This window comes from Mandrillus leucophaeus, unplaced genomic scaffold (genome assembly GCF_000951045.1).
Source record: "Mandrillus leucophaeus isolate KB7577 unplaced genomic scaffold, Mleu.le_1.0 Scaffold37, whole genome shotgun sequence".
Taxonomy (NCBI): Eukaryota; Metazoa; Chordata; class Mammalia; order Primates; family Cercopithecidae; genus Mandrillus; species Mandrillus leucophaeus.
Genome location: NW_012103920.1, coordinates 306,413 through 333,688, shown reverse-complemented (window position 1 = coordinate 333,688; position 27,276 = coordinate 306,413). Strand labels below are relative to the sequence as shown.

General features: G+C 39.9%; 1 protein-coding gene across 1 annotated transcript in view; it reads left to right on the top strand.

The window, feature by feature from the left end:
* LOC105546816 overlaps nucleotides 1-27,276 on the top strand; it is a 540,685-nt gene that overhangs the window by 238,936 nt on the left and 274,473 nt on the right. The window contains exon 3 of the mRNA XM_011990116.1: nucleotides 5,872-5,983. Within this exon, the coding sequence (XP_011845506.1) occupies nucleotides 5,872-5,983 (112 nt within the window). The remainder of the gene's footprint in view (nucleotides 1-5,871; nucleotides 5,984-27,276) is intronic.

Here is a 27,276-nt window from a genome sequence, read left to right as displayed (position 1 = left end):
TTACATCCTGCAAGGATCCTTTCTTCCCCACAAATCTAAGACCCTCCAAACTGATCTCAGTACACTGACTTTAACAAGAGTAAACCAGAGGTGTTTTGTGGCAGGGATAAAGTACTATCCACCCACACTAATGACGAAAAAGCAAAGAGTTGGAGATAGGAAAACAACAAGGATCTCAGAGACACTAGGGTGTTGGTTTGGAAAATACCTTTTTGGAGCTGGTTTAAGAGGGGATGGAACCTGAGAGTATTCCCAACCTGGTAAGATAATTATTTGGGGCAGGAAGTTTCTCTCTTTATTTGTGGCTGCTTTGGAGATAGTTGTGTCATGTTTTTCTTCAATCTTGATGCTTCTCACTGGTCTCTGGGACATATCTGTGATGTCAGTGGTATCAAAGACTTTGCCGCCCTTGTTCCATGGATGTTTAGTGTACAGTCAGCTGCTGTAACAAACAATGCCAAATCTCAGTGACTTTGTACACGGTTGCGTGGATGTGTCTTGTGGGGCAGTTTTCCTGAGTAACTGTCTTCTGTGCAGTGACTGATTCTGGGCTCTTTCTATTGGATGACTCTGCCACCTTGGGAGTCCTTACTTCCTATTTTCATGGCTAGGAGAAGAGAAGATATCATGCAGGACATTCAAGGGCCATGTCTAGAAGACGTGAGAATCCTTCCACCCTTATTCTGTTGGCCAGTGCTTAGTCCCATGGCTAAAATTGTAATGGAGCAGCAGCACCAGGTCCTATTGTGACAAGTAGCCAGAGACTAATCTCAATGACAGTTCTTATAGCTCAAAGAGGTATTTGCAAAATCTAAAGCAAAGGTTGCCAACTCAAATGCCTAGACGTCCAGGCAAGTGTTTAACTGAATTGAGTGAGCAGGAACAAGAACAGTGAGTGGTGCTGAGAAGGAAAGCTTGGAGAGGGGCACTTTCCATAACATGACAATTTAACTTGATGACAGACTTCTCTGGCTAAACTAACCACATCTGCTGGCCACATCCATCCCGTACACTGCCAGTTGGCAACCCACAGTATGGGAGAGAAAAAGAAAAAAATCCTTTCTCTGGAAGCAACTCCAAAGTTGGCTATATTCTTGAATCAGTACCTGTCAGGATAAACAAAAACCCTTTCTTCTTAAGAAAGAAAGTTCCGTACTGCAGCAAATAAATGGAAGCTAAAAAGAAAACCAGGTATGAAGAGTGTGATTTAAGAATTTGCTGTCTGTGCATAAATTTAGGGTGGTGGCTCTTGCGTGGAAGAGAGATCTCTGAGCTGCTACTTTAAAGGATGCTTGGTGACCTACAAAGGTAACACAACTCAATAACATCAGGCACTGATGTTCTCATTGTGAAGCGGATCCCGAGATGCAAATGCCCCCTGATCTTCTACTGTCTGATTTAGGTCCCTGCTATATGCCTGTGCGTAGTCTGAACAGTCTATTCACTGAACAGTTTTACAGTAACAACAAAAGTAATAATATGTTGGTAATATTGTCAATGTCTACCCTGGAGAATATCAGTGAATCGTGAATATGGATTTAAATACAATACGTACAAATAACAATAGCAAGCATTTATTGAGCAAGTACTATGTACCAGGTACTACTTAAGGCTCTTTACAATAATTAACTCACTTAATTCTCATAACTTGTAAGATACCATTACTCCTGCTTTTCAGCTTAGAAAACTGAGACACAGAAGGCTACTTGCCCAAGGATAGCCCACTGGGAAATAAGATTCACACTGAACCAGTGTGGCTTAGACCTGTGCTTATAGTCTGTCTGAAAAATGAATCTTTGTAGCAGACTGATGGTAATTTTTAGATAATAGAAATCTTTTGTAAATCACAGAATTTGATTATTACTGTGCTTTCAAAGGTGTCTTGATTACCTCTCATTTATTAGGTACTCACTGATGCATAAATGGACAAAAATGTCATAGAGGAAGACTATGATTGCCATGGTATTAAAGATAAATTTGGAATGATGCTCAGAGCATATATTCTAGAAAACTTTTAGAGGATTTGGGGAAAACTATGTCCAGGTAGTATCTTTACACATGTGACATATGATAATATTGGAGAAAGGGCTTGCCTGGTTTGGGAGTAATGTCCAAATACTAATTCTTACAACAATGAGGGGTACTGCTTTACTGCTTTACATCCCATTACCATACTTAGTGTGAATGAAATTGAAGAGTGGATATCGGTGGAAAGTTCAAGCATAGATACTGTTTTGAATTGTCTTAAGAAATCAAAGGGCAATAGCAGTAACTAGAACATTCTACAACTATTGACTGGTAAGATATTTAGCTTTTGGGGAAGTCCTAAATTAGCCTGGAATCATTTTTAAATGCAGTTTTGTAATTTCAGTGATGCGTTACATGAAACTCAAAGAGCCACAAAATAATTCACGTGTAAGCGAAGAGTGTGTTGGTTTAAAAGATGAGCCTGCATTCTTCTCCCTTTACCCAGATAATTCTTAATCATCGTTGAGATCCCAGCGGAAATGTCTCTTTTGTGGTTTTGCTTTCCTTGATACCCTAGATGAGGTTAGACTTACCAATACCCCAACTTCTACATGCTCCTAAAGAGATCTATATTTTCCTTTCAAGTTAAATTTTAATCTTGGTGAATCACTTAAATTATGATTTGTTCATACCTCTTTTCTTTTTGAGACCATAATTATATTTAACAATTATTGACTTCTTATCCTATGTAGCTCTTTTCTCATTGCTTTGGACAATGTGTGGCAAAGTCCTCACTGAATCCCAGGAGTCTAATAGGTATTTGTGAATGAATAATGCATGAGGAGTGAGTAAATGAATGAATTATTTGACTAATTCTCACCTCACTAAGTCACCCCTGGCCCAGCAGTGTACTGTGTACCTTTATGTTACAAATCATTTAACTTTAATTTTGCCTGATAGGTGAAGTGTCCCAGGAATTTGTAAAGATAAAACTGTGCTTTTGGAGGTTCTCCTACTGCTCCCCCACTCGCTAAGAGTCAGCAGCTGGAAAAAGGTTCATTTTTGTTTTTCTTTGTAACTCTAGAGGAATCCTGAATGAGCCCTGCCAAGTAATCTCAGAGACTGAGCCACAGATAGACAAAGATGGAGAACATACAGCTCACCCGCAGAGTACTGTTTCTCATCACTAACTGTGCTTTCTCTCAGTCCTGGCTTTTTATGCTCAGGATTCTGGGAGAAATTTCACCTTCCTTCTTCCTAAGGGATATCCAGTTTCCTGGTCTGGGAGCTGAGAGCAGAATTAGTCAATTAGAAGGTTAACACATAATTGTAGATACTGGGTGTTTGGAGACGACCCTTGACCATTTGCTAGTTAACTGAATTAATATTGGCCAGTTATAGATTTTCTGCTTGCAAAATTGCCGGCAGATTTTTCTGACTCCTGGGTCTGCATTCTGTGTATGTGCCACTTGGGATGCCAGCATGATGATTGCTTTCAGAGTGATCTAACCAGAGCCTGCTCTCAAGACAAGGGAATCCATGACTCACAAGCGGAACCGCACAGATACTGGACCACAGCATTCTTTTCCCTTTGATTTGAGGGAGATGATGTTGGTCAGGGTGGTAACTCACGATTTCCATTTCTCTGATGGTGTTCAGGTCAGCCACACGGTGAACCTCTTGAGATTGATTCTTGCTCCCTTCTTTGGGGTTCAGTGCCTTTCAGAGGGCTGATATTTAGAGAGAAGCCCTGGTTCCACAGCTTCCAACCTTTTGACACTGCTTTGAGTTCTCTGGTGGGGATGATAATGAATTTTCTTCAACTGTCTGTGTGCGGTGGTTAGGATTTTGCGGTCTGATATTGAAGTTTTGTTTTCTAAGAAACAGACACATAGTAGAGGATTTGAGTGCAAGTAATTTGAGTGATGGCAGAAATTGGTTTAAGAAAAATACTAGTTGGGTGCAGTGGCTCACGCCTGTAATCTTGACACTTTAGGAGGCCGAGGTAGGTGGATCACTTGAGCTCAGAAGTTCAAGAACAGCCACATAGTGAAACCTCCTCACTACAAAAAAATAGAAAAATTAGCTGGGCATGGTGACTAGTGCCTGTAGTCTCAGCTACTTGGGAGGCTGAGGTGGGAGGGTCGCTTGAGCCCAGGATGTTGAGGCTGCAGTGAGCCATGATTGAACTCCAGCCTGGGCAACATGGCAAGACTTGGTCTCACAAAAAAAAAAAAAAAAAAAAAGAAGTTTTAAAAGTTAAAAAAAAAAAAAAAATAGAAAAAGTACGAATAGGGAATGAGGAAATAAGTCAAGGAAGAGAAGGCAGGTAATGAATGTGAGTTATCAAACCAGATACCCTGGTGGACATTGGCGCTCAGCCCCAGGTGGAAACTGGGAGACTAAAATGCGTCTCTCCAAGTGGTCTCACCAGAGGGGTAAGGGAGTTGGGGTATTTACATACCATTTCCCATCAGTTATTGGTTAAGGGCCACTCCCAGGATGTTAATTTTCAAACACTGTTTTCTGGCACTATGTTCAGATAAAATACCCTTCCACAAGCTTTAGAGACATATCTCAGATGAAGAAAAAAAAAAAGCAAAGTCTTGCACATTGACACAGAAGGTCTGAGGGGAATGGGTAGGGCTTTGACAGAGTGCCTTTCAGGACACTTGAGCCTAGAGTCAGATGCTGGCTGCACCCATTCTAACCGTATGATCTTAGGCAAGCTTATTAACCTTTCTAGAATTTTGGATTCATCTTCTATAAAATATACCTTATAACAATACACATTTCATAGGCCTGCTGTGGAGATTAAATTAGATGATGTATATGGTGAGTTTAACACAGTAATTACCAAATAATAAGGGCTCAAAAATGGTAGCTTTCATTTAAGTGTTATGGAGCCTCTTCTCTGTCCCTGGATGTGTGGTAGGTGCTCAGTAGAACTGGTGGTTGGTTGTGGTGGGGAGGTAATCCCTGTTTTTATGGGGTTGTAGCCTTTGCATACTAAACCTTAAGACCATTTCTTATTTCACTAAGTTACACCTTGCCCAGGAGAGAGTCACTTACATTCCATACATTATGTTCCAAATCATGTAACCTAATTTTTTGACCGTTGGATGAAGTGTCTCAAGCATCTGCAAAGACAAAACTGTGCCTTTGAAAGCAATTGTAAATTTTAAGTTTTATAGTAGCCAAGTTTACAAAAGGAAAAAGAAACTGATGACATTAATTTTAATAACATATATTTAGCTTCATATGTAAAATATTGTCATTTCAATATGTGATTAATATAAAATTATTGACTATTTTACATTCTTTTCCTTATTTAGGCATCAAAATCCAATTTGTATCTTATACTTACAACATGTCAATTTCAGACCTATGACCTTTAAAGTACTGAGTAGCCACCAGTGGCTCATGGTCACCAATATTGGGCCACAGTGAAGGCTTAACAGGCCCTGGATTCCTTTTAGAAGTAAATTCCAACAGAATAGTTACATTTTCTCTTTCCTCCTCTTCATAGATGACAATGCTTCTTTGCTTGTATAAAAATGAAGTTGGTTTTAGCTTAGGCATCATGGAAAATTGACAGTTTCTGTAATAAAATTTCACACATGGAAACCATGGTGAGAATCTTAGCAGGTGTAAAAATCTGACGAAGTTATTTCTTTAACTGCAACTTAATGGAAACTGCAGCAGCTGTTCCATTTGCGTGTTCTCCAGATCTCAGTGCCAGAAAGAATTGTTGGCAGCCACTGGAAAAGTATCAACTTACCTCTTCATTTGGGAAATGAAATAGAAACCTCAGCTTATTTCTAAAAGTTGCAGATTTGGTGAAAGTTAGCAGGGCAAACACATAAGCCGCTATTAAAATATTGATGGCTTCGGTTTTCTTAGGTGCTGCTGCTAACATCTGCAGAAGATTTGGACTGCACTCCTGGATTTCAGCAGAAAGTGTTCCATATCAATCAGCCAGCTGAATTCATTGAGGACCAGTCAATTCTAAACTGTAAGCAATGTCACTCGAAGATGCTTTTAGACTCTGCTCTTATTTGAATTTGCTAATGTATATGACTGTGTCTCAGGATGTGGTATTTCCTAAATTAAATGTTTTCTGATTATTTTTCATATGTCACTGCTTGACCCAAGATGGAAATTCTTGAATTAGGGGCTGGTCAACTTAGAGGTTAATAGAGTGATATGCATCTCTTTTTAGTATTTTATCATCAGTGGGTATTTGCAGACTGCTTTCAGAAAAGGGAGCTGTCAGCCTCCAATGAGAGTTCTACACTGTGCAAAGGAAATGAAATTCATTTCCCCTGGGCAGACCCCCAAGAGCAAAATCATTGCTTTCTTGCAGATTGCTGTTCTACCTGTAGTTTCTCATACATGGCATTAGATCAAAATAATGGTGAGAGTATGACATTGGCTTCCGGGAATTTTTAGACATAGGAATCAAAAACTCTTATTCTTAAGGCTAACAAGATGGTCTTTAGAAAGATTCAAAACCTCTACTGATTATTCTGTGGATTAAACTCAAATCCTCCCAAATTCCTATTGATTTATTTACAATATGCCTCCCTTATATCTGTGGTTATGATCTCTTTCTATTTTTAATGTCAATATTATATTGTTTTATCTTTAAGAAGTGTTAGGGTACATTGCTAAATGCATAACAAGTGCAGTGTTAGTACAATGGAATTTAAAATTGATGGTAGACAAATAACCGTTTAATTGTAGGCTCTTGAGTACCTTGCTTAACAGTTGGAAATGAAGAATATGGAAACAATTGATCTAAACTGATCAGATGCAGCCAGGCATGATGACTCACGCCTGTCATCTCACCACTTTGGGAGGCCAAGGAGGATGGATGGCTTGAGGCCAGGAGTTCAAGACCAGTCTGGGCAACCTGGTGAAACCCCATCTCTACTAAAAATACAAAACTTAGCTGGGCATGGTGGCACACGCCTGTAGTCCCAGCTACTCGGGAGGCTGAGGCAGGAGAATCGCTCGAACCCAGGAGGTGGAGGCTGCAATGAGCTGAGATCGCACCATTGCACTCCAACCTGGGTGACAGAGCGAGACTGTGTCTCAAAAAAATAAAATAAAATAAAATAAGCTGATCAGATGCTCCAAGGTCTTTGCAAGGAAGGTGATTCCACATTGGCCCTTGTGGTCTCAGGTTTGCCTTTGACACTAGCGAAGTTCCTTCAGTCCTATGGTATGTGGCTAACAAGTTTAAAGGAAAGAAAAAACAAAGGCACACTGGACTGGATTATTCTGTGAAGCTGGGACACACTGGAGGAGTCGAAAGGATCACATTAATGAAGACGCCCTGTTGAGCATCAAGGGAGCTGTCCAAGGTGAAGCCTGTGCACCTCCTGATGAAATGACGCCAATGAAATCGTTTCAGTAATTAGAGTCTGTAATGACAAGGTGCAGGGCTGGCACAATAAGTGAATTTCAATATGTGATTTCCTGCTAATTTGATCTCTAAGTATGACTCCTGGGTCTGGCCATCAGGAACCCTCATTTGTCTTTTCATTTTTGTATTTATCAGAATCAATATATTTCAACAGAACTTGATTTGTGAGAACCATTTTTCTGGCTCTCCTCTCCTCTCTTCCTGTATCTTCCTTTTATTTTTTTTTCTAAGTGATTATCCCAAATGGCATCTATGTTAACATGCTTGGAAATGCGAAGCCACCCTGAGTATGGAAATTAATAGAGTTGGTATGCAAAGTAGACCTATAAATGTGATTGCTTCTGTAATCTTCAGGATACCAAACAGCTTTTAATTTGCTGCTGAGAAGCTGGAAACAATCATACTATGGGGGATCTTTTTAATTTAAAGTAGGCCATACTGTACATTCCAGTATCACAGTTTTGTGTGTGTGTGTGTGTGTGTGTGTGTGTGCGCGCGCACGCTTTAATCCCCTAAGTAATTAAGTGGGTTATGGTTGTTGGTTCTGGGTAAGCTAGTAAATGCTAAATGGGACTAGGTTGATTATGAATGATAACACGTTCAGAAAAAAGTCAGTGACACGAGAATTGAGAACACTTAAATTTTTATGCTTGTGTATGAGTTGTTGGGTAAGCAAAATTTGAGTAGCACCTCTCAGTGAAACCGTATGTCCGTGTATATTACTAGAGTAAAAAAACAAATACAAAGCAGATATGGTTAGGTACTTTCAAGTTCATCTCAAAGCAATGAACATATTATGAGTATAGAGCCTGCAGATAAGGTTAATTGTGCCTAAATGAGGAAGAAAATTGTCATAGACTTGAGAATGCCTATTGAAAATAGTTTAGGAAAATCTGGATTTCCAGAAGTGGTAGCAGTGCTTTGCTTTCTTCCACTTGCAAGTAGAGGTAAAAAGCCCCAAATATTGAATAAACTTTTATACCTAACCAACCAATATTTTCAGCCAGTCTCGCTCTCCTCTCTCTCTCTCTCATTCTCAGTTTATTTCGTGTATGTCTTATAATGCAAAACAAAAACCTTCTGTCTCTGAAAAATGTGATTAATCAAGAAACCAATGAGTGATGTGTGCTATCAAATTGAAGACTCTACTGGCACAAGGCTAAATCTGAATGAAAAATGAAAAGAAACAAGTAGAACCAGAAAATTTAAAATGTATAGATTCCATTTCCTGAATCATTGTATACCAAAGATCCAGGAAATGGTTAGGGATATTTTAGTCTCATCTAAATATAGGTCAGTGTTGTATACCATAAGGAAACTAGATTAGTAACATCATCTTGTGCCCTACTCATGACATTTGCACTTTACATTTTTCCTTTATCTTTGCAATATTTAAGAGCTTTGGTTACCAATCATTGTGAACTTTTGTGTTGCAGAGGGGGTAAACACAGCATAACCAATCAATTGATATCTACACTCTTCACTCTTCTTTAAAGTTGTCTGAAAGTGCTGTCTCTTTGCCTGACAGACATAGTATATCTACCCCTACCTTAGACTTGTATTCATCCAATTCTGTGTTCAGCTTTTAGCAGGTTATGGAGAGTGTTTATTCTGTGGATGGCTTCCTGCTATCTTTGTTCAGACAGTAATATTTCCTTTTATCCTTTTTCATCTTCCTCCTCAATTTTCAATGACTTATCTTTTTCTACTTTAACTGTTACTAATGGTCACCTCCACTCCTTTTATTTCCCTAATATTTTATTCACTGTTATCTCTGAAACATCTTTCTCTCAGTTGTTCTAAAGCCTTTTATTTCCTTCACATCTGAATCACTCTTTATTCTACTCTCCTTTCCACTAACTAGACTTGCTTTCGTCTTAAAAAAGCCATTTTTCAACAAGCTGCTGGGATCAAAACATAGCATTTGGCTATTTCTTCTAACATAACCAGGGGGGCTCTTCACTGCATCTTTCAGAGAATGATGCAAAGCCCCCAACTCATGAAAACTTGCGTAAAACTTTCTTGGCTTTATCTCATTCTTGAAAGTTTATCTGGGAAAATGTGATCCTTCCCATTTTCAATGAGAAATACAGAAAGAAAGGAGAAGTCAGCTTAGAAGGCAACAACTCAGAAAGGAGGCATCCATTTAAGGTTTTTGAATTCAGAAAGGAATCTGTAAAAAGTTTGTGGGAGGGGTTTTCTAGAGGTCTGGCACACACAACTCCCTTAAATTGCCCAGCATTGTAGCTCTTGCTTTTCCCCAAACATGACAGTTGTGTGATCTGGGAGCTACAGAATTAGACAGCAACCCTGGTTCCATCCTGACACACAGAACAGAAGATCCCTAGTCTTAGAAGAATAGCTGTCTTGGGCAACTGACCAGCCACCCAGCTGGGATGGGAAGATACCAAGTGATAAAATCTGACTATCCTATGTTCTGCAAAATTATAAAACAGAATAGTGTGTTTTGCTACCATCAGCTCAGACCGATTTTTTCAGCAAATATAAAAATGTGTGGTCACTGAGCTCATTAGGAGAAACCATAGCCTTAACCTCCAGCCTCTATTAGTAGGGGATGAGTCTAGTCTTTGGTGTCCAGAAAGAAGACCCTCATTGGCCACATGGCCACCATTAGAACTGTACTTTTTTTTACCCTGTTAATTCTTTATGGATCACTCCTCTTAGGCCACCCATATGCAAACACAGACATATAGATACAGAGAAAAATTGCAGCATCTAAGTTTACCTACAATACAACTTGCATCACATGTTTAGTAAAGAACTTACATTAACCAGAGCAGGCTAGGCTAGGCCATGGTGTCAAACAACCCCAGTGACTTAACACAATGAAAGTTTGTTTCTCACTCAGATCATGCAGATGCAGTCGGGCTGGTCTCCTGGGTAACAACTCTCCTCCCAGTAGTTGCCCTCCATGCAAGAACCTGATGGCTGAAGCTACTTCCAGCTTGGTCCTGCCATCTTGTAGCTTCCAGCTTTTGTCACTGAGCTGGCAGACAGGGGAATAAGAAAGACTATGAAGAGGTCACTACATGTGTTTAACTACCTCAGCCCCAAAGTCGCATGTATCATTTCTGCTCACATTCTGTTATAAGATCTAGTCATGTTGCCAACCTAACTGCAAAGGAGTCTGGCAAACAAGAAGAACACATGGGAATTGATGTGCAGGATCACAGTCTCTACAAAGATCCTAACAAAATGATGTTGCCTATATCAGAAAGAGACATAAATAGAGACAGAAATGGACCACAAAGGAGCCAGCTGTCTCAGAGTAACCAGGGCCCACATAAGATGAAGTTAGTCAGTTTAAGCAGAAGAGCAAGGTCGTGCACCTGCGACTATGTCCTGCTTTCCTTAGTAGAGAAATCTTCCCACTGAACAGAATTAGCTTCTTAGAAACACTATAAGCCCCTCGCTTTGTGCCATCTTAGAAACACTAGGGGAGAGACCGCACCTACTTGTGGTTCTAGTAAAGATGGACTCCAGTTGTTTCCTCCAAATGTTTACAATACTGTGGTTAAGATCACACAGTTTTAAACTCATATCGACTAGAATTCAAATGTGCACACAGTCATCTATTAGCTCTGTGACCATGAGTGAGTTATTCAAATCCTCCAAGTTTGAATTATCTCATCTCTGTAAGAAGAATAATGGTAGTCCCTGCTTCTAGAGCTGATGCATCTACTGGTGGAAAACATGCCTAGAACATAGTCACAAATAAATGGAAGCTGCTATTATTATTGTCATTATTATTATTGCTGTTATTATTATTATTACTTTCATGCATAGACCTCAGCTAGATCCACTTTTCTTATAATGGCCATCTGAAGTTGGCTTTAAGAAGAAAAATCATGTTGGCCATTAAAAATACAAAGAGATGAAGAAGCGACTAAAGCAATGATTCTAGGAATTTGAACTTCATGGACCAGTATTTTTTAAATCCTAGATTGATGAGAGTGTATTTAAAAAAATTTGCTAAGACTGGGTATGAATTTTTTAAAAGTAAGTAAATGAAGAGAGGGAAAAACACTACCGCCATTTACTTTTGCCAGGCTTTTCTTTTAAAAGGTTACTTGGCATCAAAAACAAACATAAAAGGAGTAAAGACTAGTTACAGAAGAAAAGTCAGTTCTTTGAGTAAATTTTGCTTTGTGAAAAATGCACAAAATATTCTTATTTACTTCACTTTTGTGGAAACCATGGATCTAAGGGATTAGGTTGATGTCACCCTTTTTGCTCTTGACTTTTCTGATACTTTTCTGAAGTTTTAATATGCTAATGTTTCTGAAAAGGCAGGGGTAGTTCTTAGGAGACATTTTCATGAAGGGACTCCTGTCCATGTTGACAAAAGAGAGTGAGTATTTCTAGATAATGTGACAAGCATATGCATGTTAGGAAATATATTAGCCTATTTTCATAATGTTATAAAGAACTGCCTGAGATTGGGTAATTTATAAAGGAAAGAGGTTTAATTGACTCTTTAATTGACAATTCAGCATGGCTGAGGGAAGGCCTCAGGAAACTTACAATCATGGCAGAAGGTGAAGAGGAAGCAAGGCACCTTCTTCACAAGGTGGCAGGGAGGAGAAGTGCTGAGATAAGGGGAAGAGCCCCTTTTAAAACCACCACTTCTCAAGAGAACTCACTCACGATAATGAGAACAGCATAGAGAAAACTGCCACCATAATTCAGTTACCTCCAGCTGGTCTCTCCCTTGAAACGTGAGGATTATGGGAATCATGGAGATCACAATTCAAAATTTGGTTTGGGTTGTGATACAGAGCCAGACCATGTTATTCCGCCCCTGGTTCCTCCAAAATCTCATGTCCCTTTCACATTTCAAAACTAATCACACATTCTCAACAGTTCCTTAAAGTCTTAATTCATTCCAGAATTAACCCAAAAGTCCAAGTACAAAGTCTCAACTGAGACAAGGCAAGTCCCTTCCACCTACAAGCCTGTAAAATCAAAAGCAAGTTAGCTGCTTCCTGGATACAATGGAGGTACAGGCATTGGGTAAATACACTCACTCCAAGTGGGAAAAATTGGCCAAAACAAAGGGTCTACAGGCCCCATGCAAGTCCAAAATCCAGCAGGGCAGACAAATCTTAAAGCTTTGAAATGATCTTCCTTGACTCCATGTCTCACATCCAGGTCACACTGGTGTAAGAGTTGGGTTCTCCATGGCTTTGTGGGGTACAGCTCCACTCTCAGCTGCTTTCACAGGCTGGCATTGAGTGTCTGTAGGTTTTCCAGGAGAACAGTGCAAGCCGTCAGTGGATCTACCATTCTTGGGTCTGGAGGATGGTGGCTGTCTCTCACAGCTCCACTAGTCAGTGCCCCAGTGGGGACTCTGTGTGGGTGTTTCAACCCCACATTTCCTTTCTGCACTGCTTTAGCAGAAATTCTTCATGAGGTTTCTGCCCCTGCAACAAACTTCTGCCTGGACATCCAGGTGTTTCCATACAGCCTCTGAAATCTAGGCGGAAGTTCCCACATCTCAATTCTTGACTTCTGTGCACCTGCAGGGCCAACACCACGTGTAATATGCCAAAGCTTGGGGCTTGCACCCTCTGAAACAATAGCCTGAACTGTATTTTGGCCCCTGTTAGCCATGGCTGAAATGCAGGGCACCAAGTCCTGAGATGGCACAAAGCAGCAAGGCCCTGGACCTGGCCTATGAGACCATTTTTTCTTCCTAGGCCTCAGGGCCTGTGATGGGAGGGGCTGCCTTGAAGACCTCTGATATGCCCTGGACACATCTCCCTCTTACCCACCACCCCTGCTGCACCATTGACTTGGTGATTAACATTTGGCTCCTTGTTACTTCTGCAAATTTCTGTGGCTGGCTTGAAATTGTCCCCAGAAAATGTTTTTTCCTTTTTTTTTCCATCTTCAGGCTGCAAATTTTCCAAACTTTTATGTGTGCTTCCCTTTTAAACATAAGTTCTAATTTCAAATCATCTCTTTGTGAATACATTAAGTTGAATGCTTTTAAGAGCACCCATGTCATGCTTGAACGCTTTTCTGCTTAGAAATTTCTTCTGCCAGATACCCTAAATCACCTCTCTCAAGTTCAAAATTGTGCAGATCTCTAGGACAGGGGCAAGATGCTGCCAGTCTCTTTGCTGAAGTACAGCAGGAATCACCTTTATTCCAGTTGCCAACAAGTTCCTCAACCCATTTGATATCACATCAGCCTGGACTTCATTGTCCATATTACTATCAGCATTTTGGTCAAAGCCATTTTACAAGTCTCTGGGAAGTTCCAAACTTTCCCACATCTTCTTGTCCTCCTCTGAGTCCTCCAAACTGTTCCCAACCCTGCCTGTTACCCAGTTCCAAAGTTGCTTCCTCATTTTTGGGTATCCTTATAGCAGCACCCCACTCTACTGGTACCAATTTCCTGTATTACTCCGTTTTCTTTTCTTTTTCTTTTTTTTTCTTTTTTCTTTTTTTCTTTTTTTTTTTTTTTGAGATGGAGTCTCACTTTGTTGCCCAGGCTGGAGTGCAGTGGCTCAATCTCAGCTCACTGCAACCTCCGCCTCCTTGGTTCAAGTGATTCTCCTGCCTCAGCTTCCTGAGTAGTTGGAACTACAGGCATGCACCACCATGCCCGGCTACATTTTTGTATTTTTAGTACAGAGAGGGTTTAACCGTGCTGGCCAGACTGGTTTCGGATTAGTCTGTTTTCATACTGCTATAAAGAACTGCCTGAGATTGGGTAATTTGTAAAAAGAAGAGGTTCAATTTACTCACAGGTCAGCATGGCTGGGGAGGCCTTAGAAAACTTACAATCATGGTGGAAGGCAAAGAGAAAGCAAGGCACCTTCTTCACAAGGAAGCAGGAAGGAGAAGTACCGAGATAAGGAGGAAGAGCCCTTTATAAAACCATCAGTTCTCGTGCGAACTCACTATCATGAGAATGGCATGGAGAAAAGCACCTCCATGATTCAATGACCTCCCCCTGATCTCTCCCTTGACATGTGGGTATTATGGGAATTATGGGGACGACAATTCAAGGTGAAATTTGGGTAGGGCCACAAAGCCTAACCGTATTAGGAACATATGTTGGCATGCAAGCTTCTGTGAGTGTGGGCCAGTATGGCCTCCCTGGCCCTGATAACGGACACTTACTGTGTGCCCCCTAGTGTGTTGAGGGTCACCCTGAACCTCACAACAGCTCTTAGGGGTAAGGTACTCTCATCTGCTCATTTTATGGGTGAGGACATTTAAGGCTAAGCTGGGTGAAACAATGAACCTGAGATCATACTGCTTATAATTGGTGGTGTCGAAATTTGAACCCAGGATTTTAGGGCCCTGGCTTTTATCCAAGGCTCTCTGGCCTGGTGTCTCTTAGTTTTTTTGATGTTGGTGGTGATACATCAAGGACATTTGCCACTTTATTTTCCCATCACTTTTATCAACCTGGATGAGATAGAGAGAACTGCTGCTGCTGCGTATTTGTTGCTTTTCATAGCCAAGCTCATCCTTTCTCTGTATTATGGAAGAATTAGCTTTTTCTATTTTGGATGGACCCAGGGCCAGATTGTCCATGACCCTTCACTCCTGGCTTTCCACCCTCTCTGTGAATTTCTTTCACCAAGACGTTGCTTGGTCATGCCACCATGACACTGACCTTGGTTAGCAGCCAGGTCCTCCATGGAGTGTGTGGAATCGCATTAATCATATTTGTACTTAACACACATGAGTCATGGCTTTTGAGGGTGCTTTTAATTGACTATAAATCAAGCAAGGAACTTGAAAAATGAAGGCAATTAATGAAAAAGCATGTGAGAGGTGTTTTGCATCCTAAGGGAGGAAATACATCGTCAGTGAATTAAATGTCAAAACAAAGGCTCTTTTGACCCTGCTGAAAAGATTTCATTTGGATAGTAATAAATGGATGAACTTCCCAACCTCACAGGTGGAGAAATGCCTATTTCCTGAGTTCAAGCTGACTTAGGCTTTTATCTGTCTACATTCTCTATCTTGAGAACTTCCTAGGTTCTTTTAGTTTTGCTTTCATTTTTTGTGATTTTTAAAAATAATAATGATAATTCTGTTTACATTTTCTGGTCATTCTTCACACATCCTTTTCATACTTCATACAAGCTTCTATTTACTTTCAGGTTGGGAGACTGATTAATTGATTAGTGAGGTTATATAATGTCACCTGCACTGCAGTTTGGACAGAGCTGGACAAGGTTGTGGTTTCAAGTAGTATATTTGTTTTAATCTCTTGTAATGTGCCAAGGAAAATTATTCTGGTATTGCCTAATTCACTCTATCATTATGAAGTTGACGTTACATCAGGTCAGAATGTGGACTCCTATTTACATTAGTAAGAGTTTTCCCTATATTTAAACAGAGCTCCATAGAAATGTAATGCTTTTACGGGTTTTCCCTTGCCTCCTACCAATTTATTTGTATCAATCTAGTAATAAGTCAATAATAATGACTAGGAACCTCATAAATGCATTATCCTACCTACCTAACAAGTGTGAAATATTATAATAAAATGCTGTAGGATAAGAAATGAACATATGTACACATCAAAGACAGATATAACAAAATGTTTAGAGATCCTTCCATTGGACTTGGGTCCTAACTTGTTCTTTAAACAATGGGAAACACAAGAAGTAACAGAGTGAGAAGGCCTTCTTAGATGAGGAACATGAACACAGGTGGAGTTCCCTTGGCCTAAGTTTTCTTAACAGTAGAATGGAAGAAATAAATAGACCAGAGGTATCACACTGTCAGCCCTTGGGCTAAATTTGCCTCATAGATATGTCCTGTTTGGTCGCTCAGTGTGTGAATTTGAGATATTTGATAAAAGAAATTTGTTATTAACATTTAGAATTTAACCTTTAGAAATTGCCAATTTCTGGGCAGTGTTGCGTCTTCAGAGCATAGACCCCAGAGGTCGGCTGCCTGGGTTCAAATCTAAGGGTGATCCTTTACTAACTAAGTAACTTTGGCAAGTTGGGGAAAACAAAACAGAAAAACTCCCTAAGGTTTTATTTTCTCATCTGGAAAATTAATATTAAAATGGCAGCAATCTCAACAGTTTATTTTGACGACTAAATATTAATCTATGCATGATAACTATAATATTGTATAATAATGATAATTATTATTATTGTTGTTATTTGAGATGGAGTCTCTCCCTGTTACCCAGGCTGGAGTGCAGTGGCACAATCTCAACACACTGCAACCTCTGCCTCCTGGGTTCAAGCTATTCTCATGCCTCAGCCTTCTGAGTAGCTGGAACTACAGGAGTGTACCACCACGCCTGACTAATTTTTATAATTTTAATACAGCAGAGTTTTGCCATGTTGGCCAGGCTGGTCTTGAACTCCTGGCCTCAAACGATCTTACTAACTCAACCTCCCAAAGTGCTGGGTTAGACATGAGCCACTGCGCTCAGGGGGAATTTTTTTTTTTTTTTCTTTTTAAACACAAGTATAGTAGTGAGAAGTGGGGAAGGGGTAGAACAAGGAGTTTGATCTGTAACTTTATCATTATTAAAATACCAATGAAATTCTTTACAGAAAAAGAAAAAATAATTCTAAAATTTATATGGAGCCCCAAAAGACCCAGAACAGCAGAAGCCACCTTGAGCAAAAAGAACGAAATTAGAGGTATCACGTTATCTGACTTCCAGTTATACTACAAAGCTATAGTAACTAAAACAGTGTGATACTGGCATAAAAACAGACACATAACCAACAGAACCAAATAGCAGACCCAGAAATCTATACATTTACAGTGAACTCATGTTTGACAAAGGTGCCAAGAACATACCTTGGGGAAAGAACAGTCTTTTCAATAAATGCTGCTGGGAAAACTGGATATCCACATGCAGAAGAATGATAATAGAGCCCTACCTCTTGCCATATACAAAAAGCAAATCAAAATGAATTAAAGACTTAAATCTAAGAATTGAAACTCTGAAACGACTATAAGAAAACTTTGGGGGAAATACTCGAGGACATTGGTCTTGGCAAAGATTTCTTAAGACCTGAAAACTACAGGAAACGAAAACAAAAATGGGCAAATGGGATTGTACCAAGCTAAAAAGTTCCTGCACAGCAAAGCAAACAATCAAAATGAAGAGACAACCCACAGAATGGAAGAAAATATTTGAGAACCACCCATCTAATGAGGGATTAATAGCCAGAATATATGAGGAAGTCAAACAACTCAATAGAGAAAAAATTTCATTAAAAATGGGCAAAAGATATGAATTGACATGTCTCAAAGGAAGACAAATGGCTAACAGGATGTGAAAAAAAATGCCCAACATCACTAATCATCAGAGAAATGCAAATAAAATATATGTAAACATATTCTCTCACTGCAGTTAAAATGGCTTTTATCCAAAAGACGGGCAACAATGAGTGCTGATGAGGGTGTGGAGAAAGGGAAACCCTCATACACTGTTGGTGGGAATGTAAATTAGTTCAGCCACTATGCAGAGCACTATGGATGGGCCCCAAAAAACTAAAAATAGAACTATTATATGACCCTACAGTCCCACTGCTGGGTATATATCTAAAAGAAAGGAAGTCAGTATATCAAAGAGTTATCTGCACTCCCATGTTTATTGCAGCACAATTCACAATAGCCAAGATGTGGAAGCAAACTAAGGGTCTATGGGCAGACAAATGGATAAAGAAAATGTGATACATATACACAATAGAGTACTATGTAGCCATAAAAAAAGAATGAACTCCTGTAATTTGCGAAAAAAAAAAAAAAGGATGGAACTGGAGGACATTATAATGAATGAAATAAGTCAGGCACAAAAAGGCAAATATTGAATCTCCTCACTCATATGTGAGGGCTAAGAAAAAAAATGAACTCATGGAAATAGAGTGGAATGATGGTTGTAAGGGGCTGGAAGGGTACGGGGAGGGAGGATAAAGTGGGGTTGGTTAATGGGTACAAAAATACAGCTAGAATGAATAACATCTAGTATTTTGTAGCATAACAGGATAACAAAAATTGATAATTTATTGTATATTTTAAATACCCAATAAGATGGAATTGGAATGTCCCTAACACAAAGAAATGATAAAGGTCTGAAGTGGTGAATACGCAGTTACTCTGATTCGATTATTACACATTGTATATCTGTATCAAAACATCATAGCTACCCTGTAAAAATATACAACTATTATGTACCCATAATGATTTAAATTACTTTTTAAAATATTAATCTATATAAAGGGTTTTGAATAGTAGCTGACCTATAATGGCACCTGAAATATTAGCTGTTGGAAACAGCATAGGGATAATTGTAGCTGAAAGCTTGCTATGGCCCTCCAATGTTTATCTTTCTGATACACAGTAGGCTTCCTAGTTAATTCTGCCTGTCCCACATGGGCATCTAAATTCACCTTCATGAAGTCACTATTACTCCTAAGACTGTGCATGGAGTCAAATGATGTTCCATAGAAGACAAAACCATCTTGATGTTTTTGATGCTATGTTGTTTCTATCATATCAATAACACTGTAGACAATACCTGCTATTCACTATCAAGGAAGCAGAAGACAGTGGTAAGAGGTGACAGACAGGACATGGGCTGGCTGGTGTTGATCAAAGGCTTCGAAATCTGTTTTCAGTGTTTTGAATTGTTGATACAGGTAATGTACGAAAAGGGTACCATGTGGTCAGACAGTGTGGCTGGCTTTCTTGGAAGTTCAGAGTAGGAGGAAGGTGAAAAGGATGAGTGGGCATGGCCCAGGCTGCCATGGAGCCATTTCAGAAGTCCTGAAATAGAGACAGTTTGTATTTATATTAGAGGAGAGATGAACAGGGGAGATGGGAGTGTAATTGGGGAGCTGTTGAACATGAAATAAGTGAAAGGAGAGCCTCAGGGAGACCCAAGGGTTGACACTAGCAGACATCTAAAAGAGGTTTTCCAAAAGAGAAGCAGAATCACTGAAGTCTATTTCCAGCTCTAACATTGACTTGCATGACAGTTTTCCTCCCTGGACCTCTGTTTCCTTATTTGTATAATGAGAGTATATGAGTTGGGCTATTTTGATTGTAATCAACAGTAACACAACTCCAACTAGCCTCAGCAAAAACATATAAAATTATCAGCTCACATGATTGAAAATTTCACAGTGTGAGCTGGCTTTGGAAACACTTGGATCTAGATGCTCTAATGATATCCTCAATATCACCCTTCATCCCCCAGCTTTGCTTTCTGTAATATTGGTCTCCATCTTCACTCTCGGAGGGTTTCCCTCCAAGATGGCCACCAGCAATTCCAGTCTTTTATTCTTCTAGCTAAAAAAGCCAGAGCATCTGTTTTCCCAGTGTTCCAGCAAATATCTCATGGCTAACCGTCCTTGGGCCAACTTGGGTCATGTGCTTATCCCTAAGCCAGTTATTATATACAAGAAAATTCTGCACTTCTGTTAGCCAGGCCTGGGGAAATGGACATGCAATTCCCTGAAGGAAGGAAATGATGCTGGGCTAGCGAAAGCCAGACAGTGCATTCTAAGGGTATTGTGCTCTATCGCTAAGGTCCTGTTGAGTACTAACATCCTATGACTGCAGACTGTGCTCCATGCCTGAGAATTCTTAGAACCCAGCATACACACAAATGGAAATTTTTTTAGGTGGCAGGGGATAAGGACAGCCATCACGCCAGGTTTCTTGCTGGTGATGCTGGTGAGCAGATTGCTTAATTAAGACTATCAAATTCTAAGTGCTGCCATATGGCCTCGCTCTTCAACCTGTTGAGTGTCTTCACTCACATGGTTCTGGAGCTGGTATAAATCTGTTTCATTCCTGTTTTTCTTTAAGGAATTAAGAATACAGGAACATACGGATGTTACAGCAGCATCTCCTAATTTAAGGTATTAGAACTACATAAACTGGGCTGCTTAATAAGTAAGGCATCAAAATATAAATTGGGAAAGATTAAGCATAGCTTTAAATAGCCTGAGAAGCAGAAGTTCTTATTATTCTGTTACAGATCAAATCTACACATATTCCAGTAATAGAGGTGCCCTCTGTTTGTTCTTTTCACCTTAATTTTCATGGAATTTTTTTTTGGCTTGAGGGCAAAAGGGCAAGAGGTACAAATGCTTGCCAGTCAAAATATCCCCAAGGACTTTTGCATTTGACCAAATTCATTCTCCTTCCGGAGACAGAAATAGGGAATAGAAAAGGAAAAGATGTATATCGAATCCCTACCACTCATTAAGCCAACTGTAGAAGAAACACTAAATGGTCACCTAGTTTGTGCCAGACCTTGTGCTAAGTATAAGAGATAAAGCTTTGAATCAGATAAAAAATGTTCCTCCTGCTCTGGAGCTTTCATTATACTGGAGAGAGAAAAAGGCAAACATGATATCATAAACCCTTGAGAACACAGGAAAACGGCACATGACAAGATGATGAGAAGTACCATGAAGGAAATAAGGCGAGGTCATATGATAGAGATTTCAGCATGGCTGCTGAAGAATGGGTAGTAAAAGAAGATTTTTCTAAGAATCCAAGTCCTGAACTATGAGAAGAATCCAGTGAAGTAAAAATCAATGGTATAAACACTTAGGTAGAGGGAGTAACTCGTGCCAAAGCCCTAAGATGAGAGTGGGTTCTTCGGTTTGAGGTACTGTGATCCAGGAGGAGAGCTATAATTTGATACATTTAATCATCCCAAATGTCTTGTAAATAGGATTATAAACTCTGTTTTACAGATAGGGGTGTAAAGGTTGACTAAAGAGTCCAAGAGCTCACTAAAAAGTGTCAGTGGTGCTATAATCTTCTGACTCCAAACCCCATGATCTTTCCATATGGAATGCTGTAGCTGGTGTTGGAGTTTCCTTTCACAATAAAGTGGTCTAGTCATTGCCTCTTAGAACAGACTGGAGTGTCCCTGATATTTTCACAAGACAGTAGTGTGGGCTCCTAGATTTTAATGCTGCCTGTCTCTGTCACTCATAATGGGTGGTGTTTGTAAGCTACCCAAACTTCCAGCTCCTAATTTTTCTCATCTGTGAAATGGAGATAGTATTTCAAGGATTAAACAAGATAGCACACGCAAAGGGGTGAGAGCAGTGCCTGCTACATGCAATATTTTTATTTTAAAAAGTTGATTGGTTTTATCCTTTAAAAGAATAAATCTGGGGTGGGAAATCTGTGTGAGATGATGCTGTTTGAATGGGTAGTGCTGGATGCCCACCAAAGATGACCCATGAAGTTTTCAGTACAGCTTGGCTCCCCTGAAAGAGAGCATATTTTCTTCCTACTTGCTCTGAGACTCTCTTTTAAGCGTTTTTATATTCTAGGGATACATGCTCTGCCCCACCCCCCACCACTTCTCACTCATGCTTGGTCTCTTTGAGCTAAATGTTAAAAACATGCTCTATGAAAAATATTTGAGAAATTAGTTCTCCCAATTTTAGGTCCAGATGTGTTCTGGAATTTAGAAAGATAATAAGATGCTCACATTGTATATTACACAATTCTACCAGCGGGGTCTGGGGCAGCACCCTGTAATAAAACAGATTTGCATTTCAGTAGTAAAACATGTGAATGTTTACCCTCAGTAGGATAAATAAGGACCACAAATAACATCATGTCAGTTCAGGTTGGGTTTTGCTGCCAAATGAGTTATAAAAACATGTTTGGTGTGCTGAGTCTCTTGGTTTTCAGAACTGCAGATTGCAGTCCTTAGAACATTCCCTTGAAAAGTTGCAGACCGTAGTCATGCTAAGACTTTAAGTTGGCCTCTTTACATCCTGGCCATTTCTGGGGGCAGCAGAGTGTGGTGGCTCAGCCTACCCCTCAACCCCTCTACTACTTGTGAACACCTTGGTAAATGATGTCTTGGCAGGCCACCCCTGAGAAGTGGCCAAGTGCTGCACCAGCTTATTTCTTTTCCATTTGAAGCCAAAATGGTTGTCAGCGATCCAGGCTCCTCTTAACTGTGCCTGTCAGCTGATTCTGAAGACCTCCCAGAGGATCTATATTTAGCTAAAACTGGTTTTAATTTTCATATGTATACATTAAATTCCATAGAGGAAGGGGGGATTCCAAATGAGGAAACATTGATTCTGAATAACATAAAAGAAATAAGTACTGTTTGAAAAACAGTTCAAAATATGAGTCAAAACCTCCCCGGAATTTGGTTAGCACTGCATTTTTCCATGGAAGAAAGTCTGTTGAATTGAAAACAGAGTGAGAGTAAGTGGAGATAAATTATGCTAAGGAAGGAACTCAGCATCAAATTCTAGGTACTGAAGAGGGGAAAGAGAATAAGAATAGGGAGGACTGAACTTAGAGGGCAACTGGGATTGCCAGATGGATCCTCATGGGGTTGTGTGGCCAGGTAATCACATGGAGGCCATGGGCTAGGACTGGGCTTTTGACCATACTCAAGAGGGGGAGAGAAGCTACAGCTCCCAAAGAAAGGCCTGGAGTCTTGCACATGACAGCTTTGATTATGCTTCCAAGGTTTTGTTCATTTTGGGGACATGACCAAGGTAGTTCTAGAATGAGTGAGGCCAAAGCTGGAAGTGTCACAAAGTTTTTGTTTATGATGAAAGTTGCCTGGTTTGCTTTTGGATGCTCTCAAACTTTGTTTTCATCATGTGCAGTTTTGATCAGGACATTTTAGTGTTAGGTATATACCCTTCTGTACCAAAGCAGAGGTTGGATTGTTGTCTGTTGAAAAGCGTTTTGTTGGCTATAATTACAATATGATGACTTAGTTAGGATTCTGATAAATCCTAACTAACTCAAGACTTCAAAGAAAGATACTTAATTAAAATAGAAGGAAGTTGCATAGTCACAGGTTCATCCAAAGACCTGAATGACAAGGTCTCAGAAAGGACAGAAACTAAAGAAGTTCCACAGGCATAAGCAATGGGAACTCATAGAATTAGGACAGTGCTTTTCAAACTTTTACAGTGAATGACGATATTTGTTTCATTTTGTTTTCTTTTAATGTGTCACAGACTAACATACTTTTGTTAAAAAAAAGAAAAATGTCAAATATAGTTTTCAAAAAGTTTAAAACATGACTCACATTCATATCTAAAGTGAACACATCAAAGATTTTATCTATCTCAACGATTCAAAAGGGGACCAGTAAAATGATAATTATGATTGCTATTTGCATGCAATCTAATAGTAAAGGAGTGTTAGAATAAGTTTGCTAGGTTACATACGAAGCTGGTTAATGTCCTGTGTTAGTGTTTTCACACTGCTGATAAAGACATACCTGAGACTGGGCAATTTACAAAAGAAAGGTTTATTGGACTTACAGTTCCGCATGGCTGGGGAGGCCTCACAATCATGGTGGAAGGTGAAAGGCATGGAGGATCAAGTTACATCTTATGTGGATGGTGGCAAAAAGAGAATTTGTGCAGGGGAACTCCTCTTTTTACAACCATCAGCTCTCATGGGACTCATTCACTATTATGAGAATAGTGCAGGAAAGACCCACCCCTATAATTCCCATGGCCTCCCACCGGTTCCTCCCATGACAGGTGAATAGTGGGAGTTACGATTCAAGATGAGATTTGGGTGGGGACACAGCTAAACCATCTGATGTCCTACAGGACAAAAAACTGCAACCTCTGTGGTTATCTTTTCTACCCATTATTACTTGCATCTCTGCTAGACAGAAATGTATGAATTAACACGTCATGTTATTAAGCCTGAAACCATCAATGAGTAGTGAACAATGAGGTGAACAATACATTTTTCTAGATAATTAAATAAACTTTGACTTGACAAGTTAATGCCTGTATATGACACTGAAAGAACATGCAACCCACATTTTTGTCTTATTTTCAACTTTTGAACATTTTTTTCTTAGTAAGATGAAAATCAAGTTTTATAAAATTAAATAAATCCAAAGACATAAAAAGTAAGCTTTTAAAAAAATACATTGAACAGGTATAATGTTCCTATGTCATACTGCTTTCAATTTCTGTACTCGTCATGGGCCCCTAACAGGAGGCTGGACATTGGTCTGTGGACCACACATTTAGTGTTAAGATAGGAATAACTTAACTCCAAATACCTTCCAGTTTGGGATGTCTTCATTCAAACTCCTGGTAGAGAAGCTGATTGGCCTGGCATTGGGTCAAGAGCCCACTTTGTGGTCTGGGAGACAGGTGTCATGTTCGGAAGCCCATTCCCTAAACTAGGGACTTTAAACAAACAAAAATCAGAGGCATCCAGTTACAGAGGCAAACAGTTACTGAGTTTGGAGAAGTAGCCCAAACAAGGGGGGGAGTTGGGCAGTGCTGAGCTCTGACGATAGAAAAAATGTACCTGGGAACTATCTCAAGTTTCATTTAGGCTCCCACATTTCAAGCATGCACCCAAACAGCTCATATACTATACAGTAAATACACCTTCTCAAAGTATCACCAGATAACTGGTGTTAAAACAAGACTACATTTATTAGAACTCATTTCCACAAAGGAGAAGACTACCTTAACAGAATCTCAGCAACATTCCAGAAGATGGAAGTCAGAATAGATATTTATAGGGCTTGTAGGGAAGGTATAGGCTCATGTAATTTAAGTTAGGAAGATGATTGGTATCGGGTAAATTCATGACATCCTGATTTAAGATTGTTAGACATAGCAAGATGAGTATATTGAAATAAGTCTGACAAGTAGGTTATTGTTTGATAAATGAGCTATTTATCTAGGTAAGGAGACTGTTGTCCGAGATAAATTGATATGCATAGATTTTCTGAACAAAGCAGTGAAATTGTTCCTGGGTTAGAGCCTTACAATTCCTGGACAAAGGTTTCTGTGAACAATTAAGTCAGGTTGACACAGGTGATCTCAGTTCTTGGTCTTAAGCACTATACCATGTTGATATAGGTGGTCTGAATTCCCAGGACATGGTAGTTCACATTTGTTCCACACTAGCATTTCCCAAACTTCTGTCTATGGAACACTATTCTGCAGAGTGGTAATAGGAATGCAATGGGGGCAAACACATTTTGAAGTTAAGTTTGGGAAATTCTGTTTTGTTTTTTAATTTAAACTGTAGGCCCTCTCCAGCCTTTATGATGTGAAAATGCACAGTAAATATTCCAGAAAGCATGCAGAAATACCTCAGAATCTAACTCTTTTCCACTCTAAAGAGCTCCTCAAATCTCTCCTAAACTTATGTGCTTTACGCACGGCCACCTCTATTAATTTTTTTTTTTTTAATTTCCAGTAGCCAGTGTAACCTGGGGGCCAGGGAAGACCTGAACCTCTATCACTCAAACCCTGTCATGATTCTTGAGGAGAGAGGAAGGTGGAAATATGTACATACACATAGACACACACACATATATACACACATGCACACTCTCTCTCTCTATATATATTCTCATTCTGCTAAGCTAATAGAAAGTAAGATATAGTAAAATGTTTGAAAATACGTATGTGCAGCTTTGTAAAGTCTTCTCATATCATGATGGCTGTGGAATCAGCCTCAGAAGCCAGATTCTCTGAGCCCCAGGGAAATGTCACACCCCTTTCCCTCTCCAGTAGCATTCCCCAGTCTGTGCCACCTAGACCAAAAGGGTGTCGGCGTGGGGATGGGAATGCCCCTTCCCTGAAATCCTCAGTTATCTCTACCCAAGGCTTACAGTAAATTTTTTGCAAATTAGAAAGCCCTTTGCTCTCTCAGTAAACCCTGGCTTTCAAGATTTTTGTTTTACTAAAGTCTTTAGACTAAATGTTGAATCTTTCACTCCTAATCATCTCTAAGGCTGCAAAATGCCTCTAGCAAAACAGAGGAAAGGTCAACTGGGAAAATCTGAAGAGAAAGTCACACAGATACATTTCAGTAAGGTTGTCTCTGTTACTTGAGGCTTACGAGAAGGAAAGAATTCCCTCGCTAAACACACTCTAAACACACAGGTGTTGAGAACAGGGAGATTTCTTCCAGAACCCGTCCTGTGGGTTGGGACATCTGGTAGCTTTCCTGTCCTGGTTAGGATTTTCTCAGTGACTAGGTAGATTTGAGTGGAGCCTGGGGCATGGTTGTTGGTCTAATGGCAGGGGGTGGGGAGACAGAAGCGGTTGGCAGGGAACTTACAAATCTCCAGGAGGTTGTTGAGAACGAAAATTCAGATGTTGCCATCTTTTCCATTCCAAAGCATGAAGAGCCTGTCATCAGCAATTGTGCCTTTCTACGTGTCACCTGAATGTCTGACACTGAGACATTGAAAGGTAGATCAGGACTGATTTTACTGAGCATTTTCAAAGACAGCAGGCAGGCTTTTCAATGTTGCATGAGATCCTCACCTTCTCTGAGGTGACAAGGGCTTTCTATTTTTTTGAGTCCCCCTGTTTGCTGACGTCATCCCCTCCTACCCCATGACCATGACACCAACTACATCCATGACGTATATTTCCAGTGTGTTCCAACTTCTCCTGGTCAGCCCCCACCAGCTCCATATGCCGGTGAGATAAGCAAGACTTGCCTGGAGCTTAGTAGGCTGAGCCCATGCTTGTGGATATCACCGCTGTGGTCCTCATAGTATTTGTGGCAGGCAGATGCCCAGCTCTGGCACCTGAATGCTTGGATTTGCATGCCAGCTCTAGTACTTACTAGCTGTGTAACCTGGAGGAAGCTCCTTAGCTTCTCTGCACTTCAGGTTTCTTTTTTAAGGAACACTGTAGGAAAATCTGAGGCTGGCACAGCCTCTGCTCAGTAAATGGTGTTTATTTCTATCCATTGATGCCATCTGACCATGGCCCCTCAAACCTCACTTTGAGCCTTGTGAGCAAATGATACGCACTGATACATACTGATTATATATATTTTTCTATATATGTAAAAAAAATTAAACATAAAATATA